Here is a 21,622-nt window from a genome sequence, read left to right as displayed (position 1 = left end):
GGGAGTCCCTCCGTTGAGCAGAAAAAGATGCTCCGCCAAAATCGGCGGAGTGGTCCGGAACTCTGCGTGACGTATTTTCTTTACCACGCTTGTCTGCTGCGAGGCGCCACCGGTCACGACTCGCGAGGAAGCAAAAGCTGCTGCACGCTTGGCGAGATATCCATTCCGCACTTCTGAAAAAAACAGGTGAACGGCGCTGAAGAGACAAGTGACTGGTGCGACGGTGTTGGGAGCAAACAGCGGCAGGAAATCACAACACGCAAGGCATCCTGGGTAACTCGGTGATAGAACTTCCGTTTCCGCCTTGCTCCGGCGGCGCAGGTTTTGTTCCACTCGCGGATCTGGAGGCGTTGCTCTACGCCAGAGTCGAGTGCTCGCTCGCGGAGTCCGTCGGCTGCTCCGACTCCGCCATTGGAATTCAACATAATTATTAAATCTTTCTCCGCGCACCGTACCTCTCTTACTTCATGGTACACACGTGCTGCAAGACCTTCGATTTCTCCACGGCCTGAGAGCCGTACTCAAGTAAACCTCACAATCCCAAGACTTAAGACGTCAGACTTGCCGTCATCAGCACTCAAGCAACTTATCTTGTTCCTCTTGTACGAGAAATACAGCGACTGTACACACGTTTATACCTATGGCTCAACTACATCTACCAGTTCCGGTGGCGCTTTAGTTATACCAAAACTACGTCTACAGCTGCAGAGCTGGCGGCTCTCCGCGATGCGCTTCATGTGATAAATGCTGAAAGTCCACAAAAATGGGCAGTCTTCTGTGATTGAAGGCCGGCCTTACAATGTCTGCAGTCACTTCTCCGACATGGAACTCACGATCAATTGCCGTGCCAAATCTTGGAACTCATACATCACTTTAGAGAAAAAGGCCATGATATCACTTTTCAAATGATACCAGGTCATTGCAGTACCATAGGAAATGATGACGCAGATAAGGCAGCTCAGAAGCCAAACCAAGAAGACCGCTGCGTCCCCATTCTTCCCTCAAAAACGGACTCTGCGCGGCAGCGTTGCATTCTAGCACGCACACTCTCGTTAGCTGAGTGGAACACCACACATACAAGGTGCATCGGGCTGCACGGACTCAACGCTTCGTTGGAAATCAGACCTCCGTCTGGACAGCACCGACGCGAAGCGTCTCTTCTTTGTCGGTTGTGGTTGGGAGTTACCTTCACGAAAGCTTATTCAGCACTCGTCGGAATGGCTGAAAGTCCTGCATGTGATGTCTGCGGCTGCGAGGATCACTGGCCACATAGTATGCCACTGTGCTGAGTTTGAAGCCCAAAGACAATCTACGCCCAACGCATTCAGGAACCTAGATGATCCTCTGCTGAGTGAACAGACAACATTAGAACGCCGTCCACATCGATCATCGACTCAGATTGCACTAAAGGGGCTTCCGTGCTTTCTGAAAACCTCTTGCTTGTGCGAGCACCTTTGACTCTGTAGTGTTGTTCGTGGATGTCTCTCTACCCCCATCTCTCTCTTTCTCTCTCTTCTTTCTATTCCACTACGCCATTCCACCAACACAGGGCAGCCAACCGGACTATTGACTGGTTAACATCCCTGCCTTCCTTTTATCTCTCTCCCTCTCCCTCTCTCTCTAAATTCCTTCTTTCTGTTGGGTTTACTACAGTATAACAGATTACTTTGATTGTTTTTCAACAGTTGTTAATTTATTCTTTTTTCTTTTTGTTATTTATTCTTTGTTTATGTTTTTGTTCTCGTAATACCACGTGATCTCTAGCATCAAGATTTCACTTATGTTGTTCGATAAGATATATGACTTTGAAGCTAACGTAATCAACCTAAACTTTTCTTATTTTGATCATATCATGCCATCTGCTGGCGCTTTCCGTGGGGTGTGGTATTTTGGAAGGAAATCACTATCGCCATGGTGGGCACGAGACACGAGTGAAGAAGAAGAGCTCGAGCATTTCGAGAATACCTCTTAGTTCGCCTGAAAGATTGACCTCGGATGGAGAAATTAACGCAAGGTGACGGTGGCCGAAGACCGACTGGCTCGGCGAATGAAGTTTCAACCCCCACAATCGCGCCGCCTCTCCAGGCCCCGAGCGAGTCTTCCAACGTTGGCCGAGCAACGGCTGGTCCTTCAGCTTCCACCATCACGGCCCTTGCTGGACGCTCTCGGCGATCTCGAAACACGTTATCTTCCACCTCTTCGTCCGCCTCGCAAGCCCACATCGCAGTCCCCCCGGAGCAGACCAAGCACTCTTCGAGTAGCTCCCGAACCGTGTCTTCGCGCTCAGAAACAGCTGGACCAGTGCCGCTCACCCATGGCATCCAGTCGTCCACTACAGCGTCTGTTTCTCCCCGGCCGATGGAGGAGCTGGCGTCGCCATCTAAGAACGCCCACCAGGCCACCAGCCGCACTGGCCGTCGCCGCACGGACGAGCTTACGCGCGAAGACCGCAAGGCTCGCCGACGTCAAGCGTCCAGTGTGGAAGCTTCCCCACTTTTCCAGGCGATTCGCGCTTCTCAGGAATCTCGTCCAGCCGCCACCGGCACCGGGTGTTCTGCAGAGAAGACAAACCTGCAGGGGGCTATTGTTGGCAGCGAGCCGTGTTACCAAGAGTCACCGGTCGGAGTTGGGCTGAGCACGGAAGTCGGCGCTAATTCTCCATCAAGTGAGTTCTTCAATGTTTCACTTATGCTGTTCAATAACACGCATGAATTCAAAACTAACGTAATCAACCTAACATTTTCCTATTTTTATCATGTCATGCCATCTGCTGGTTCACTGAAGCGTAAATTATTGCTTGCTAAAGTTTAAGGTCGGAGAAAACGGGGGACGCCGTAGCTTGAGATAGGTTTCCTCGGCGCGCAGGAAAACGTCTCAATGAGCTTAAAGAACTTTTCTAAGCAAATACAATTTACACCACGTGTTCCTGATGTCAACAACCACAAAACCGACTCGATGATACATCACGAATAGGTATCAAATGTAGTGGCATCGTCTGCTCATGGTTAATAGTTTGTGCAGGAGTTCGTTACCTAGCCGTACTCAGCAGGTATAGCTGTCTATACAGATATGCCTAGCTCCTTGTCGTCGTTTAAGTTCACACATACATGTAATTTGCCAGTTGCCGTGTCTAATAAATGAAGGTAGCCCATCCGGGTCAGGCGTGCTGGGAAATATTTCTTGCCCAAACAGGGTTCTTACGAAGTCGGTGGTAACTCCGTTAGGCAGGATACCAGTAAACTATCGCAGGAGACGAAAGCTCTGATGAAGAAACGCCAATGTATGAAAGCTTCTAACCCTACAGCTAGAATAGAACTGGCAGAACTTTCGAAGTTAATCAACAAGCGTAAGATAGCTGACATAAGGAAGTATAATATGGATAGAATTCAACATGCTCTCAGGAACGGAGGAAGCCTAAAAACAGTGAAGAAGAAACTAGGAATTGGCAAGAGTCAGATGTATGCGTTAAGAGACAAAGCCGGCAATATCATTACTTATATGGATGAGACAGTTCACGTGGCTGAGGAGTTCTATAGAGATTTATACAGTACCAGTGGCACCCACGACTACAATGGAAGAGAAAATAGTCTAGGGGAATTCGAAATCCCACAGGTAACACCGGAAGAAGTAAAGAAAGCCTTGGGAGATATGCAAAGGGGGAAGGCAGCTCGGGAGGATCAGGTAACAGCAGATTTGTTGAAGGATGGTGGGCAAATTGTTCTAGAGAAACTGGCCACCCTGTATACACAATGCCTCATAACGTCGAGCGTACCGTAATCTTGGAAAAACGCTAACATAATCCTAATCCATAAGAAAGGGGAAGCCAAAGACTTGAAAAATTATAGACCGATCAACTTACTGTCCGTTGCCTACAAACTATTTACTAAAGTAATCACAAATAGAATCAGGAACACCTTAGACTTCTGTCAAGCAAAGGACTAGGCAGAATTCCGTAAAGGCTACTCAACAATAGATCATATTCACGCTATCAATCAGGAGATAGAGAAACGTGCGGAATATAACCAACCCTTATATTGACACGTGTACTTGTCTTTATCGGGCGACAAGTTTTGCCGCCGAACAAATGTTATCGCACAGCGCGGGACGCGCCTGCATGTATCCGAAGTTTCTGGAATGTTATCGATGCTTCTGCCCACTGTCTGTTGTCGCCGAACGTTGTGTTATCTGATTTCATTGCTTGACACGAATGGTGTAGAACATTTTAGAAGGCATGCGGGTCCCAACGCTTAATCTGGAATATTCGATGATTGCTGTATAAAAGCTGACGCGCTTGACCCGCTGATCAGATTCCCGACGATCGCCGACCGTGTTCGCCGCTATCATTGTGCTATAAGTGTAGCCTGTTTTGTGGGCACAGGTTCGCCCAATAAAAGCTAGTTTTGTATTCCACCGTATTGCTTCTTTCTTCACCGTCACTACCACGTGACATCTGGTGGAGGTGCTTTACGTCCATGTACCGGACGCCCCCGACAAGCCGTAATACAAGCCCGGAACGCAAAGACAACACCAGCGTAGTCCCGGACCATCGAGCAAGCCGGCGTCTTCAACAACTGCCTCCGGAGCACGGACTTTTGCCTGAGACGACCAGGAAGATCGCCACCAAGTCCACCCCAATGGCAGCCCCAGCGTCCCCCATCGTGCTGCAGCAGCCCAGGGAACCACCGACGTTCCGCGGTTCCACATTTGAGGACCCGGAAACCTGGCTGGAAACGTATGAGAGGGTCGCCACGTTTAACAACTGGGCAAGCGACGACAAGCTACGACAAGTCTATTTCGCTTTGGCGGACGCCGCCAAGACGTGGTTCGAGAATCGAGAAGCCACCTTGATGACGTGGGACCTCTTCCGAAGCGGCTTCCTGCAAACGTTTCAAAGCGTCGTGCGAAAAGATCGAGCCCAAGCTCTACTGGAGACAAGAGTGCAGCTGCCAAACGAGACGATCGCGATCTTCACGGAGGAGATGGCCCGTCTTTTCCGGCAAGCCGACCCGGAAATGTCAGAGGAGAAAAAAGTCCGCTTCCTGATGCGGGGCGTCAAGCAAGAACTTTTCGCAGGACTAATTCGTCACCCGCCGAAGACCGTAGCTGAGTTTTCTGCAGAGGCATCGACGATCGAGAAAACTCTGGACATGCGCACCCGGCAATATAACCGCCAGGGGCTCACGCCGCAGTACGCCATCCAAGGACTGGATTCCGGCGACCTTCAGGAGACCATCAGGGCTATTGTGCGCAAAGAACTGCGCAAGGTCTTGCCTTCGTCGCAGCCTCAAGTGGCCTCTATCGCCGACATCGTGAAGGAAGAGATGCACCGATCCCTTGGAGTTCCTGAGGTGCAACCAGAACCACCGCAGCCGGAAGCAATGACCTACGCCGCCGCCGTCGCCCGCCGTCAAGGCCCCCCTGCGCGACCGCGCCAAGGTCCTGCAACACCGCAATTCCGTCGTCCACCGCCGCCGCCGCCAGCGCGCCCACCCGTCGCCCAGCGCACCTATGCGAGGAAGACGGACATTTGGCGAGCCCCCGACCACCGCCCGCTCTGCTATCACTGCGGAGAAGCCGGCCATGTGTACCGCCGATGCCCATACCGCGACATGGGACTGAGAGGGTTCGCCGTCAACGCGCCGCGTCCACAGCTTGGGGAGCGCCCACGTGACATTGCCGATTACCTAGCCGCCACTCAGTGGAACTCTCGATGACCGTCCCGTTCGCCGCCACCAGGCCGCTACCTGTCGCCGCAGCGCCGTCCATACACTGGCCCAGCCCGGGGCCGCTCTGCGAGCCCATACCCGGAAAACTAAAAGCAGCAACCGATGGAGGTGCGGTTGCTGTTCGTCGAACTGACGAAGATCCTCCGCCGCCGACGAAGACGACGAAGAGACCATCTCGACGACATAACGACACGCCGCCGTCCCGACGAAGCCTGGAAGCCAAAACTACACCGACAAAAGACGACTTGACGACGCGACGTTCCAACCTCAGTTCAACACGACGCAGCCGTGATCCAACGCCAAGACCTAACTGCAATGCCAGACAAAGAACAACCGACCTCGACGTGCTTCTCGACGGCCACGCAGTCACTGCCTTAGTCGACACAGGGGCCGATTACTCCGTAATGAGTGGACACATCGCCGCCCAGTTGAAGAAAGTTAAGACCGCATGGGAAGGCCCTCAGATTCGCACCGCTGGAGGACACCTCATCACGCCGACTGGGATCTGCACGGCAAGAATAACCATTCATGACCGGACTTACCCTGCCACCTTCGTTATCCTCCAACAGTGTTCACGAGACGTCATTCTCGGTATGGACTTCCTGGACCAACACGGCGCAATCATCAACCTGAAGTCGAAGTCAGTAACGCTGTCGGAAGATAAAGCAATGCCGCCGGAGAGCCCTCGTAGTCATCACGCCTTGAGTGTGCTCGAAGATCAAGTGAGCGTCCCGCCTCGCTGCAGCATCGTTATTTCGGTCAGCACCGAAACACCCGCTGACGTAGAAGGCGTCATCGAAGGCGACCAACGTCCACTGCTAGACCATGAAATTTGCGTCGCAAGAGGGATCGCTCGACTGCATGGAGGGAAAACTGAAGTGTTGCTGACAAACTTCAGCCAGGAGTTCAAGCACATCAACAAGGGCACGACGATCGCCTACATCGAGGAAATTCTGGAAACAAGTAATGCGTTTGTCCTCTCGGATTCCGCCGCATCTACCCCGACGACCGTGGTTCCCGAACCAGACTACGACATTAATCCAAATCTCCCTATGATTAAGCAACAGCAGCTCAGAAGTCTGCTCCGACGATACAAAGGCTGCTTTTCGACGTCATCGAGGATTCGACAAACACCAGTCGCCAAGCATCGCATAATCACCGTGGAATGCGCTCGCCCACTCCGTCAGAGCCCTTACCGAGTTTCGGCGCGAGAACGTGAAGCTATAAGAGAACAAGTCGACCAAATGCTGCGCGACGACATCATCCAGCCGTCGAAAAGCCCGTGGGCATCCCCTGTTGTTCTGGTAAAGAAAAAGGACGGAACCCTACGTTTCTGCGTCGATTATCGTCGTCTGAACAAGATCACGAAGAAGGACGTATACCCCCTCCCACGGATAGACGACGCATTGGATCGGCTCTGCAACGCTAAATACTTCTCGTCCATGGACCTAAAGTCTGGCTATTGGCAAATAGAAGTCGACGAAAGAGATCGCGAAAAGACCGCCTTCATCACCCCAGACGGCCTCTACGAGTTCAAGGTTATGCCATTCGGACTGTGCTCGGCGCCTGCAACGTTCCAGCGCGTGATGGACACAGTTTTAGCAGGATTGAAGTGGCAGACCTGTCTCGTATACTTGGATGACGTCGTCGTCTTCGCCGGAAATTTCGACGTTCACCTTAGGCGGCTGGCAACAGTACTAGAGGCCATCAGGTCATCAGGACTTACTCTGAAGCCGGAAAAGTGCCGCTTCGCTTACGAGGAGCTTCTATTTTTAGGCCACGTCATCAGCAAATCTGGAGTCCGCCCCGACCGGCAGAAGACAGCTGCCATAGCAAAGTTCCCACAGCCCATCGACAAGAAGGCAGTGCGTAGATTTCTTGGCATGTGTGCCTACTACAGGCGATTTGTCAAGAACTCTTCACGCATCGCTGAGCCACTGACGCAGCTAACTAAATGTGACGTCGAGTTCAAGTGGGAAACGCCGCAGGCCGAGGCATTTCAAGAACTCAAACGACGCATGCAGTCGCCGCCCGTACTTGCGCACTTCGACGAGCAAGCCGATACCGAAATCCACACTGACGCCAGTAGCCTAGGCCTCGGCGCCGTCCTCGTCCAGAGAAAAGATGGACATGAACACGTGATAGCTTACGCTAGCCGGTCGTTGTCAAAAGCGGAAGGCAATTATTCTACAACCGAAAAGGAATGCCTCGCCATCGTTTGGGCTACAGCGAAATTTCGCCCTTACCTATATGGCAGGCCATTCAAAGTCGTCAGCGACCATCACGCCTTGTGTTGGCTAGCGAATTTAAAGGATCCCTCAGGACGGCTGGCACGGTGGAGCCTCAGACTACAAGAATACGACATCACTGTAACATACAAGTTCGGACGAAAACACTCAGACGCCGATTGCCTATCACGCGCCCCCATTGACCCGCCGCCGCAAGATGACGAGGATGACGACGCCTTCCTTGGAATAATAAGCGCGGAAGACTTCGCCGAACAACAACGAGCGGACCCGGAACTTAAAGGCCTCGTCGATTATTTGGAAGGGCACACCGACGTTGTCCCCAGGGCATTTAAGCGCGGATTATCTTCCTTCACGCTTCAAGACAGTCTACTCGTGAAGAAGAACTTCTAGCCAGTCCGCGCCAATTACCTTCTTGTTGTCCCATCAGGACTTCGTCCAGAAGTATTGCATGCCCTACATGACGATCCGACCGCTGGACACCTCGGATTTTCCCGGACACTATCGAGGATACAAGAAAAGTATTATTGGCCGCGCCTGACCGCCGACGTCACCCGTTATGTCAGAACATGCCGAGACTGTCAGCGACGCAAGACACCGCCGACAAGGCCAGCCGGATTACTACAGCCAATCGAGCCTCCTTGCCGACCATTCCAGCAGATCGGGATGGACTTGCTGGGACCCTTTCCGACGTCAATAACCGGAAATAAGTGGATCGTCGTGGCGACGGACTACCTCACCCGCTTCGCTGAAACAAAAGCACTGCCGAAAGGTAGCGCAGCCGAAGTGGCGAAATTCTTTGTCGAAAACATCTTGCTGCGACATGGCGCCCCAGAAGTCCTCATCACCGACCGAGGAACGGCCTTTACAGCGGAGCTCACCCAAGCCATTCTGAAATACAGTCATACAAGGCACAGGAGGACCAGGGCCTACCACCCGCAGACGAATGGCCTTACGGAGCGGCTAAATAAGACCCTCGCCGACATGCTTGCGATGTACGTCGATGTCGAACACAAGACCTGGGATGCCGTCCTGCCGTACGTAACATTCGCTTATAACACGGCGGTGCAAGAAACAACACAGATCACGCCGTTCAAATTAGTTTACGGCAGGAACCCGACGACGACGCTCGACGCCATGCTGCCGCACGTAACGGACGAAGAGAATCTTGACGTCGCTACCTATCTCCAGCGCGCCGAAGAAGCAAGACAGCTCGCCCGCCTGCGAATCAAGAACCAGCAGAGGACCGACAACCGACACTACAATCTCCGACGACGCTTCGTCGAGTACCAGCCCGGCGACCGTGTTTGGGTATGGACCCCGGTACGCCGACGGGGACTGAGTGAGAAACTATTGCGACGCTATTTCGGACCCTACAAGGTCATCCGACGTATTGGCGCACTGGACTATGAGGTCGTGCCAGACGGCATTTCGCATTCACAGCGACGTCGCGCACGACCTGAAGTGGTCCACGTGGTGCGTCTGAAACCATTTTACGGACGCTAAAGAACTTTCCTTATTTTGCTTTTTTCTTTGCTATGAGTGCTTACTTATTACTTTGATTTGTTTGCAGCATCGGGTCGATGCTTTTTAAGAGGGGGGTATTGACACGTGTACTTGTCTTTATCGGGCGACAAGTTTTGCCGCCGAACAAATGTTATCGCACAGCGCGGGACGCGCCTGCATGTATCCGAAGTTTCTGGAAAGTTATCGATGCTTCTACCCACTGTCTGTTGTCGCCGAACGTTGTGTTATCTGATTTCATTGCTTGACACGAATGGTGTAGAACATTTTAGAAGGCTTGCGGGTCCCAACGTTTAATCTGGAATATTCGATGATTGCTGTATAAAAGCTGACGCGCTTGACCCGCTGATCAGATTCCCGACGATCGCCGACCGTGTTCGCCGCTATCATTGTGCTATAAGTGTAGCCTGTTTTGTGGGCACAGGTTCGCCTAATAAAAGCTAGTTTTGTATTCCACCGTATTGCTTCTTTCTTCACCGTCACTACCACGTGACAATATATAGCTTTCATTGATTACGAGAAAGCATTTGATTCTGTCGAAACCTCAGCAGTCATGGAGGCATTACGGAATCAGGATGTAGACGAGCCGTATGTAAAAATACTGAAAGATATCTATAGCGGCTCCACAGCCACCGTAGTCCTCCATAAAGAAAGAAACAAAATATCAATAAAGAAAGGCTTCAGGCAGGGAGATACGATCTCTCCAATGCTATTCACAGCGTGTTTACAGGAGGTATTCCGAGACCTGGATTGGGAAAAAATTGGGATAAAAGTTAATGGAGTATACCTTAGTAACTTGCGATTCGCTGATGATATTGCCTTGCTTAGTAAGTCAGGGGACCAACTGCAATGCATGCTCACTGACCTGGAGAAGCAAAGCAGAAGAGTGGGTCTAAAAATTAATCTACAGAAAACTAAAGTAATGTTTAACAGTCTCGGAAGAGAACAGCAATTTACAATAGGCAGCGAGGAACTGGAAGTCGTAAGGGAATACATCTACTTAGGGCAGGTAGTCACTGCGGATCCGGATTATGAGACGGAAATAATCAGAAGAATAAGAATGGGCTGAGGTGTGTTTGGACGGCATTCTCAGATCATGAACAGCAGGTTGCCATTATCCCTCAAGAGAAAAGTGTTTAATAGCTGTGTCTTACCAGTACTCACCTACGGGGCAGAAACCTGGAGGCTTACGAAAAGGGTTCTACTCAAATTGAGGACCACGCAACGAGCTATAGAAAGAAGAATGATAGGTGTAACGTTAAGTGATAAGAAAAGAGCAGATTTGGTGAGGGAACAAGCACGAGTTAATGACATCTTAATTTAAATCGAGAAAAAGAAATGGACATGGGCAGGACATGTAATGAGGAGGGAAGATAACCGATGGTCATTAAGGGTTACGGACTGGATCCCAAGGGAAGGGAAGCGTAGAAGGGGGCGGCAGAAAGTTAGGTGGGCGGATGAGATTAAGAAGTTTGAAGGGACGGCATGGCCACAATTAGTACATGACCGCGGTTGTTGGAGAAATATGGGAGAGGCCTTTGCCCTGCAGTGGGCGTAACAAGGCTGTATCGGGTGAAAAACACCCGATACAGCCTTCTGTTGCTCAACACGTATTGCATAACAGTATTATCCCAGCGTGAAAGAGGCCCGAGAATATACGCAAAATTGCCGTGCGACTTGCCACTCGAGGCACGTCAGTGCGGCGTCAGTGCGGCGTAGACCAATCACGTGAGGTGAAACTAAACGTGCGTTCCGAACAAAGATCTCCAATTCCGCCCATGGTGCTTGCTAAATAGACCGTCTGCACTGCGTACCCAAAACTAAGCCACCTTCGCGTTCATAGGCGACCACCAAAGAAACCTACAGCCTACACTTATGCAGCAACAGCACCCTTACGCTTTTAGAAGTCATTATCGCCTAAGCACGCGGAGACGCGGCCATTGTTTTCCTTTCCTTTTATCCACGTTTATCTGTATCGTCCTCTAATTACCATCATGGACGTATGTTGGCCTGTGCAGAGGCGCAACCGCAGCATTCCACAGTGAACCGGGATTCCAACGTGGACAAGGGAAGCGTCATGCATCGTCCCGATACGGTGGTTTCTGGACCAGCAGCGGCCCCTAAGAAAATCCGCCGAGGCCTAGCCGCGGGTAATATCAAGCGGAGGTTACAGACTGCCCTTCGTACCACGCCTGGCGCGACTGCATTCACTCCTAACATCCAGGACCTCCTTCAACTGGTAAGTATAGAATACGGTGCTTGACAGCTCAGTTTTCATTTGATAGGCCACAGTGTGTCTCCCGGTTTTTCTCAGGTATACAGAAAACATCTTATTTCACCTATAGTTAAACGGCCAAGATAACGGAGGGAAGAGAAGAGTAGAAGGCAGGGAGGTTAACCAGAATAACGTCCGGTTGGCTACCCTACACCTGGGGAATGGGAAAGGGGAAAACAAAGATCACAGGGAGAGAGAGGAGGGAAGGAAAGAAGGAAATTGCGGCGAGTTCGCTGACGCGTGTCGTCTTACACGATAACGGCTGGTAATCTAAACTTCGGGCATGGCCTGCCGCAGTCAACTTCACGGAAAAATACATCGAAATATACTCCGTGCACCCCACGCGGAAAACGCCTTGTGGTTGCCCCTGGGCTCGACATAGCTCGTTCCGGTGATTTTGTGCAGTTACACAGCTAACGATGACGCGCCATTTTTTGCATATAACAAATTGTGAACGTTGCCAGCAGCGTGCCGTGAACGCCGCAAGGACGGCACGCGATGGAATGACACGCGACAGTGACTGGCATATCGACAGCGCGCTTTCACACAGCGCTATTTCTCTAGTCATTCAACGGCAATGCTTATGTTTGATAGGTATAACATAGCCCCATTAGGCGCAGTGCGCGGCATAGAATTAAACCCGGGATAAAAAGGAATGAGAAATTTAGGTCATGGTCATCGAAGCTGTGCCAGAAAAAGCCCCACCAGTGATGGGATGCCGCAGTTTCACTCACTATATGCGTCGAGACCGAAGAGGAAAATAAGCGAACTCATCTACCTGAGCGTAGCAGTTGTCGAAACAAGCCGAACTGGGGCATGCTTCTTTCGTATCACGTTAAGCGTAGGGATGTCTAAAAAGTGGAAGCCCAAACACTTTAATAAATTAAATTAAATTCTAAGGTATTGCGTCCCAAACCACGAAATGATTATCAGACACGTCGTAGTGGGGGAGTCCTGGTTAATTTTGACGATTTGGCGTTTTTTAACGTGCACCTAATGCACGGTGCACGGGCGTTTGTTGCATTTCGCCGCCATCCAAATGCGGCAGCCGCAGGCTTGGCAGCGCAACGCCAAAAGCACTAAAGCACCACGTAGGCCATAACGCTGCAATACCGCTCGTCGTGGTGATGAAAGTACGAATCTTCCTTACGTGACGCAGCGCTACCTATCCATTCTTCTGCTTCCCTGATTGGACGTAAGTGTGAGTGTCTTTATTTATATTGCTACGGGCTTTATTGACTGCCATCGGGAAGCCACAGGCACAGTCACGTCACGTTGAGAGCAGCGCAGCCGAGCATACTCAGCCAAACGCAAGCGCGAGCTTGCGTTTGGCTGAGTATGCTCCGTAAGACCCATCCGAACTAGGGAGCCGCTACGGAATGTTGTAGTGGTTAAGCTATTTGTGGGGCCTATTGTGTAGGTGTGCTTCATCTTGAGTTGTCAAAGTGAGAGAATATTACCTTCACTCTTCTGCATATATTTGGCGAGTTCTGAAATGCGCCGGCATTCTGAGGCGTCGAGTTGGTACGTTAGTACAATGTCCAAAGTGCCTGATGGTTCTCGTCCACATAACTGAAAGAATGGTGAAAAGCCTGTGGTCGCTTGCCTTGCGAAGGTATAAGCGCAAGCTTCAAAAGGGTACAAACTTTCGGGTACACGTTGGAGTTCAAAGCATCTTGAACATTTCGAAAGCAAACATTCATTAAATTGTGTATCCAGGGTTGCCAGGCCATGTGAATGTGTACATGGCAATAAAACAGCCTAGTGCGGGCATTGAAATTGATGAGTTCTGTGTCCCCGCCTTTCGCTTTTTAGGCCACAGCTGCTGGTCCATGCGTTTGTCGTAAGTCGAGACTGCAAGATTGTCAGGTTGAATTTGATTCAAGACAGCGTACTCAAAAGCTAGCATGATACTGAAATAGTTCTTGAGACAATTCAGGCTCGAAGCAACAGCTGATTGGATACTTCAGGATTTAGTGTACCGCTTCTTCAGGCATGCAGCTGTTAGAATGCTTACCTTACTGTTGTCACAATGCCACATACAGTGTAGTTCATTGGACCGCGAGTCCTCATAGTATAAAATATCGCACTTTCGACACCAATGGAATCACTTCGTCAATCTAATATATTATCTTAAAGCTAGCATGATGAAGTGACGATATTGCTTGAGAGTAACTACCGAGAAGTCAACTTACCGCATTCGATAGGGATTTCAATAAATCGGCTGTTTGCCGTCGCTCGGAGGTATGCATACTATACTTCGTATTCCGCCTAATTACACAACTAGTCTTTAATAATTATTAGCTTCGCAAATATTGTAATTAGATCTACAGTGGTAATCAGAAAATTTTTTCGCAACATTAAAATCGTCCGATAGAGATTTGGATTCTGAATAGGAGGAACATCAAATTGTTTTCCAAGCACGAGAGAACCTGTGAATACACGCAGAGTGCCGCAAGTGGCCAAGCTAGAAGCAATTCTTCGTGTACTCGCGGGCTTCTTTCGTGCTTCGAAAAACACTTTCATATAGTACGTATTAAGCAACAAAAAATTTGATTGCGAGTTTTACAGATTGCTCTAAAACTTTCTCATTTACATTTTTAATCTAAATATGATAGTTGAGAGGTTGAATATCATTAAGACAAATAATGTAAATAGGCACAATGCAAACAATATTCTGGGTATCTTTGAGCGACGTAAAAAATTACCTTGGTTCGGTGCAGCTAAATGGAATCTGCATATTTTTTGTGTGCAATCTGTTTCAGGTCAACCATGTGTCGTTCTTGACGCAAGTTGTGTAATGAGCAGGCAGGAAAATACACGAAAACACATCAGTGGTGCCAAGTAGCACCAAGCAAGGGAAAGCAGGCTCACATCTGAATCTAGCAAGAAAACACAAAACAAACAAAGTGTTCATCCGAAAAGATGCTTCGATGCCTCTTTCTTTTGGAGCCCACATTCCTTCTACAGTTTTAGTATGTCACCACACCTCACATTACAATCTTTTCATTTTGCAGTTCTGCTGAATTTTGCAGTCCTGTGCGCGAAACCATATCATAACTATAAGTCATGCGTGCTTAAGAGTAGAGAGACTTTATAAAACGTAAAGTAACAACGCTTTGCATTACGCAGCACTTGACGAAGTGGTAAGCCGATTCCTACTGTTCGCAGGAACTGCGGTGGCTTTATTGAAGGCCTTCGAGTCATCTTCAAAAATTAATTAGATTGTGAGGTTTTACCTTCCAAAACCACTTTCTGATTGTGAGGCACGCCGTAGTGGAGGACTCCGGAAATTTCGACCATCTGGGGTTCCTTAACGAGCACTTAAATCAAAGTACACGGGTGTTTTCGCCCTTCACCCCCATCGAATTGCGGCCGCTGTGGCCGGAATTCGATCGCGCGACCTCGTGCTCAGCAGCCCAGCACCATAGCCACTGAGTAACCACGGCGGGTCGCGTCATCTCCTAAACAATAGCCAGATTTATCCGATAAAAAACAGAACGTGTATCTCTACATTAATCAATGAAGGTGCATATGATTGTGATTATGATGATGATGATGATAATGATGATGATAATGACGACAATGACATACGTACGTAGGTTCTCATGGCATCACTTTTCAGCGTTGCGTTCCATGCACGCGGAACCGCATGACAGCCTTCGCTTTGATTGCGGTCAGTCACCAAATAGTGAAAAATCTTATTGCAATTATCTTTACAGAAAAAGCCGTCCTTGGACCAGCAGTCGCTATGGCGAAGCCTACACGCATTCATTCTCGGGGGAGCACCACAGCACCGCCGGACGCTCATCTATTTGCTGTTACTATGTGCCGCGGCTGGAAGTCTACTTCTGGGCTTACTCATGTTTGGGATGTTCAGTGGGCACAATCCGAGTGCAGTCAAAGTTTGCGCAAATAACGACTGCGTAGGTCACGTGGCGACGCTCAGTTTGGCCGACAGCGAGGACATCGCCAGACCCTGCACCAATTTCGCCCAATTTGTGTGTTCTGGAGTAAAGAACAAGTACAGTTCCTTGGCAAACAGCGTCGTTATGCAAAGTATACTCCACCAAACAGAACAAGTTATCAGGCAACACTTGAACCATTCAGTCTTCAACAGACCCTCCCAAATGTTCCGCAGGTGCCTTGATGCAAACAGTCGTGAAGACGGCACGCTGAAATTTTTTGTCGACTTTTTACGCGACAAGAGCTTCGCCTGGCCGACCCCTGATGAAACAGACGCTTTCCCGGATGCCAGCTCTAGAAACTACTCGCAACCACTGAAAATATTGCTCGATCTCGCAGTGACGTGGGCGATGCCACTCTGGTTCCGTTGCGACCTCATTTTTCGACGTGAGCGTAGTGACCGTGCTCTTAGGCTTGCTCCATCTCCTTTTGGGCATATAGGAAAAATATTTCACGACATCGCAGTGAGTACCAACTTATACGCTACCTATGTTGACTTCATAGCAAGCATCCTCTTCACGCTTCGAAAGCCAACACCTGCGTTTGCTCATTTTGTCCGGCACAGTAAAAGCATGCATGAACAGATCTACAACAACTTCTCGATGACTCTCACGAGTTCAATTTTCGATGCCAAGAAAGTTCTATTGTGGGAGATACCCTCGTTTGTGGCAGAGCTCACGGTCAACGACTGGCAGAGGGCGCTGCGAACAGTGTATGATGTGCATCCTCCAATCAGCCGCGACGACATAGTGTTTGTGACAAATCACCGGCTACTAGTCGTGATGTCCACACTCTTCGAAAACTACACACCGCAAGAAATTGCGTTTCACGTCGTGTGGTGGTTCGCACAGATCGGCTGCACCCTCGCGAGTAGCGTCCTGTTCAACTCCCTCAGCAGTGTCCGGCTCGGAAGTCACCTGCAATCCGCATATTGCATCACTCTAGCCAAGATGTTCTACAACATTTTGTTGGCGGCTGCGGCCAAAGCTGATACTTCCATCCCAGATCAGATGAGGATAACTAACTACTTCGAAAACGTAAATACTGTTGCTGCTGAAAAACTCGAATTTATGACGAATATCGAGAACTTCACAAACGACGCATTACAGAGCATGCTCATGAAGACGGAAACTGTCCTCTGGCCCAGCGGCAGTTTAGCAAGCACGCAAGGCTTGCAACTTCACTACGGTCCAGCGTATAACGGCTCCAACGGATTGATTGGTGAAGTGCTTGAGACAGTTCGTTTCCCGCAACGCTTCATCGGAACATACGAAAGCAGTGTTGCTGCGAAGATATTGTTTCCTACGGGTGCACGCCTGACATCCTACGATCCTGCACAGAACGTCATCTCTGTGGCGACAGACCTGCTCGGGCCGCCTTTCTACTATTCTAGTGGCACCAGCGCCATGATATACGGCGGACTCGGCTTTGTTTACGCCATGGAGGTTGTGATCGCATTGAACAGCATGAGTGCTCTAATCTACGACAACCTCACTTCGACCCCGATCCAGTCGTTGGGTGGGAGCCTCTGGGTCCCACCATCGTGCGAGAATCGCGATTTACTTTTTCCGGAGCAACCAGCGCTTGCCTTGGCCCACGCGGCATACCTGCGCTTTCGTGACGCGGATTCGGACCTCCCGCTGAAAGGCTTGAGCTACAGCCCGGAACAGATATTTTTCATTACCTTTTGCCACGCTACGTGTTTGTTCTACCCGAACAATACCCATTTTTCACCGGCCTGCAACGAAGCGGTGAAGAACTTCGCACCGTTTTCGAAAGCATTTTCCTGCCCGAAAGGTTCAGAAATGAATCCTGCAATGAAGTGCGGATATCTCTAGTATATTTATTCTCTAATATGTGTCCGTATTATGCATTAAATTCACCTATGTCGCCAATGCTTGCTGCCCGCCAATTATCTCTAGGCTGGCATCCTATATTTATCAGCGCTTATGGGATTTTTTGGTGTGCATTACGCTGTGACTGTTCTTCGAATGCAAGGATTTAATCAGGGCAAAATGTTAGTATGTACACTGTTTCACGACAAACAGAGGCATTATTGGAAAGCTGCAACTGACCGACTAGCGCTTTGCGGTTTGCTTGTAGCGGCATTCCTTTCGTGGCGTGTCTGCTGCGGCATGCAATGTGCTTGTTGACTGCCTAAGGCGCTGGAGCACATGCTGCTACGGCTGCATATGAAGTCACTGCAAGATCATTAGGATATAAATACACTTGAAATTATACAATCCCGGCATTTTGATGGCATTATTTGACTTAAAATATTTGTGAATGAGCAGTTCATAACAATAAAGAGCTCCAGTCAGTTGTCAATAAGTTGGCTGAAAAAGCGCAAATTGATCTAGGAAACTCGGACATTGAGTCTTTTCGTCGACATCTGTTAAATTGAAATTTTGTACCATTTGCGCTGGTCAGGTTCAGTTCAATGGCCACAAATAAGAAGAGTACGAGCTAACATCGGACCTTCAGTAGAGCAGAGTGCGATTACTCAAATTTTACGAAACGATATTCTAATCAGCCAAAATAGGAAGTTGTTTTGGGCCACCTTTCAGTAAAGGGAGACTTACTGCACGCTCGTATGGGGAAAGCATAAAGTCTGAGCAATGTGAAGTTAGCAATATATCCAGCCACGTTGACTTGGTTTGGTTTGGTGCCTACGGATATGGTTCAACGCAATCTGGGCCCATGAATCGGGGGGCAGGAGGTAAAAAGTAAAAAATATATAAATAGAATTTTGTAATATAAAAATGATATTAATTAAATACAAATTGTTGATATCACTTTTAGGCTATATTAGGTTAAAACTTGAAGTGAAAAAAAAACTAGACATTAAAAATTTTGTGTTCATATTGAGTAATGTAAAACGATAAAATTAACATGGCAGTCCCTCTGTTTCGCTTGCAAAATTAAATATGGCATCACATACGTTCTTATTGCAGTGTCTCAGTGGCGACGTTGAAATAAACGTTGTTGTCGCCTTCGCCGTCATCGTCTGAACATGTGACTCATGCGCCTTGCGGGGGATTGGCCAGCACTCTGTTTGATGGATACGAAATTTCACTTGCCGATTTGCTGAAAATAAAAATTTAGTATGACAGGTGCAGTAAAATAAATGACGGAGCTGGAATGGAAATATACTAACAATAACGAAAGAAGAATCAGATTTACGTTGTCAATCACTTGAACTCCATAATTTCCTTGACGGCCATGCAAAAATTCTTATGACTCTGGAGACAAAAACTTCCTTGAATCGAGGTTTTAAATAAAAGGATAACGAGGGCACTGTAGGGCCCTGGCAAATATTGCAAAATGGTATTTCCAAGACTCTTTTTCTTCTTATATGGTGAACCGGCGGTACTGCAAAAAAAAAAGAGAAGTGCTCTGTTGTTTTCGCACAACAAAAAACGCAAGGGATGCGAGGCCTCAAATCATACTTGTGTAGGCGAAAATTCGGAAAGCTAACCCCATAGCGTAATATGGAGAGAAATACTTCAAGCCAGCGTGCGAATGATTCACGACGCCAGAGATATATGAGGTGTCGATAATCAGGAGAAATAGTTAACACGAGTTTAGGGAACGCTTGTTTAAAGCACGTGCACCGAACATAACCTTGAACTGGGGAACAGCGCAAAACACGGCGACGCAGAAGAGGCACAGCGCTACCTCTGGTTGCTGTGTACAGCTTCTGCGTCTATGTTTTCGCGCTGTTCCCTATAGTTCAAGACGTTTAACCAACTAGCCGACATGGTTATTTTATTAAACTTTAACCCCAGTGAAATGCACCACAGGTAGAACATGGTCGTTAAGCGACGCCGTGGCTAGTGAGTCTGCAATTTCCTTCAGAAAATATCCTTTATGACCAGGCGCCCAAACTAATCGGATAAATTGCAAATAAACAGGGACTACAGAACGTAATAGTAGTACAGGAGAGTTACTCGACGTCGGAAAGCGACTAACACACAGATAAATAATCTGTGACAATAGCAGCTGGGATACTTGAAGCGCTTTATTTACGCAGAGCAATGATTACTGCTATGAACTCTGCCACCAAAATACAGATATATATGATATGCCAATCTACAGTCAAAATCCTAATCAATATTGGGACAAAGTATTCCAACATGTGATCTTCTTCACCCTGTGATCTTCCACTTGGAACAACAACGTTTGTTTAAATTGTCGCTAAATGATGTCGAAGCAGTACATCTTGAGGCTGGTATGGGAATAGCTTAGCATTGTCCGGGAAAATATTTCCGAATATCTTTATAGAACTAGATTAATCATAGTTGGGGAGTATATTTCGAATTTTCAGATTAAGAGGGTTTAATAAATCTTGACCAAAAATATACTGGGGCTTAAGAAATCGAAGTGAATCAACAACACAAATTAAATTAGGCTGCGAGCGAAAACCATTTCCGACCAGATCAAAGATGAATCATCAAGTCCTTACAAGCACTGCACGATCAAAAGGCGAAATTGCCGCGAAAGAAGCAGAAATATTGCGTGCACGTGCGACACAATATTTATCACAAATTTCGGCAGGCCTAATCACAAGTGCAATGCTCCTCGCTACAAAAGAATCAGCGGTGTACATGTAAGCTGGCACGCAGGAGACTTGGAAATATAAAGCGGATGAATTTAAGGACAGAACAACTTCAGTATAAGAAAAGAAGTGTCATTCCACCCACACATATGAGACCTACACTTTCTCATGTAACCTGCGAGATCGAGAAAGACTCAGGTAGTTGAAATCTTTCAAAGGATGCCGTGATCTCTTCGGGAAGTTCTTGAAGAAGACCAGAGCAGGACGCAGGGACAGTGAACTGCTCTAACAACCGGGCGGTCTCTTGGCACGGACTCGTCAATTTTCTGGACTGTTGCAATAGTGATGGAGAAGGCGATGGAATAGGCATTAGAAAAAGTTATACTAAATTTATAAGACTCCTTAGCTCAAGCGATGTCCACACGGATATCCGTCGTTTTTAGACATTAGCAAACAATGTGCACAATTCAGCCACCTTATTTATCAAGTCACTTGTTTCTCAGACAAATTTCCCTTCTAATAGTGTGGATTTTACAAGACCTTCGACTTCACAGCGGGTTTATCACGAATGCCACTCCAATTCAGATTTGCAATGGAGTCGACGTTTGGATATGGACACTTGAATTCTTAAACGCACTAGATTTCCTGATAACAAATTACCTCATTCTCAAACCCTAAAACCGAGAAGTGTGCGAAAAATCTGTTACCAGCATTCACTTTCTGAGTGCGAGAGTAACCAGGACCATGAAGTCGCAGGTGCTCGTATATCGTCAACATATATCTTGCCTAAGGGTACTCCAAGAGAACTTCCGTTCAATACTTGTTGTAGCTACAGATTTATTACACCTAATGTCCCCAATACCCCCGGACGCTATACAATTTCAAGAAACTTGGTTGTCGGCTGATCAAGACTCTAATTAAAACACTCTAATAAGTACGACGCCGTGGGTCTTGCTATCACCGCCTTCAATTTCGCGTTTCAGCACGCACGTGGTTAGCGTTTACACTTCGCCAAAGGGTGATAACACGTAATGTTGCATCCAAATGCACTATTATAAATCTTAAAGAATTATTATAAAGCGGGTAATTATAAAAGTGAAATTCACTGACACAAATTCTGGAAGAGTGATTTAGATTAAAATATTGTTGTTGGCTCCTAGTCCGCAGGTTCAATTACCAGGATGCTACCTTTGGAAAAGCACCCTCCATTATTGCAAATACATCTCGTCGACACAGACGCGGGAATTGACTTGTAGGCTGGGGAATTCCCTGGATGTGCTAACATACGAGAGATTCCACTTTCGAACCTCACAGCAACACATGATGC

At 48.3% G+C, this 21,622-nt stretch overlaps 1 protein-coding gene across 1 annotated transcript; it reads left to right on the top strand.

Moving 5' to 3' along the window:
- The first annotated feature begins 1,930 nt into the window (after positions 1-1,930).
- LOC135919991 (neprilysin-like) lies at positions 1,931-17,632 on the top strand. The gene is made up of 3 exons (XM_065454032.1): positions 1,931-2,665; positions 11,515-11,735; positions 15,494-17,632. Exons 1-3 carry the CDS (start codon positions 1,996-1,998, stop codon positions 17,573-17,575), a joined length of 2,973 nt encoding a protein of 990 aa, XP_065310104.1. The 5' UTR covers positions 1,931-1,995; the 3' UTR covers positions 17,576-17,632.
- The last annotated feature ends 3,990 nt before the right edge of the window (positions 17,633-21,622 follow it).

The sequence above is a fragment of the Dermacentor albipictus genome, chromosome 4 (genome assembly GCF_038994185.2).
Source record: "Dermacentor albipictus isolate Rhodes 1998 colony chromosome 4, USDA_Dalb.pri_finalv2, whole genome shotgun sequence".
NCBI classification, from domain to species: Eukaryota; Metazoa; Arthropoda; class Arachnida; order Ixodida; family Ixodidae; genus Dermacentor; species Dermacentor albipictus.
The sequence above is the reverse complement of the archived record's forward strand: the minus strand, read 5'-3'. Positions and strand labels throughout refer to the sequence as shown.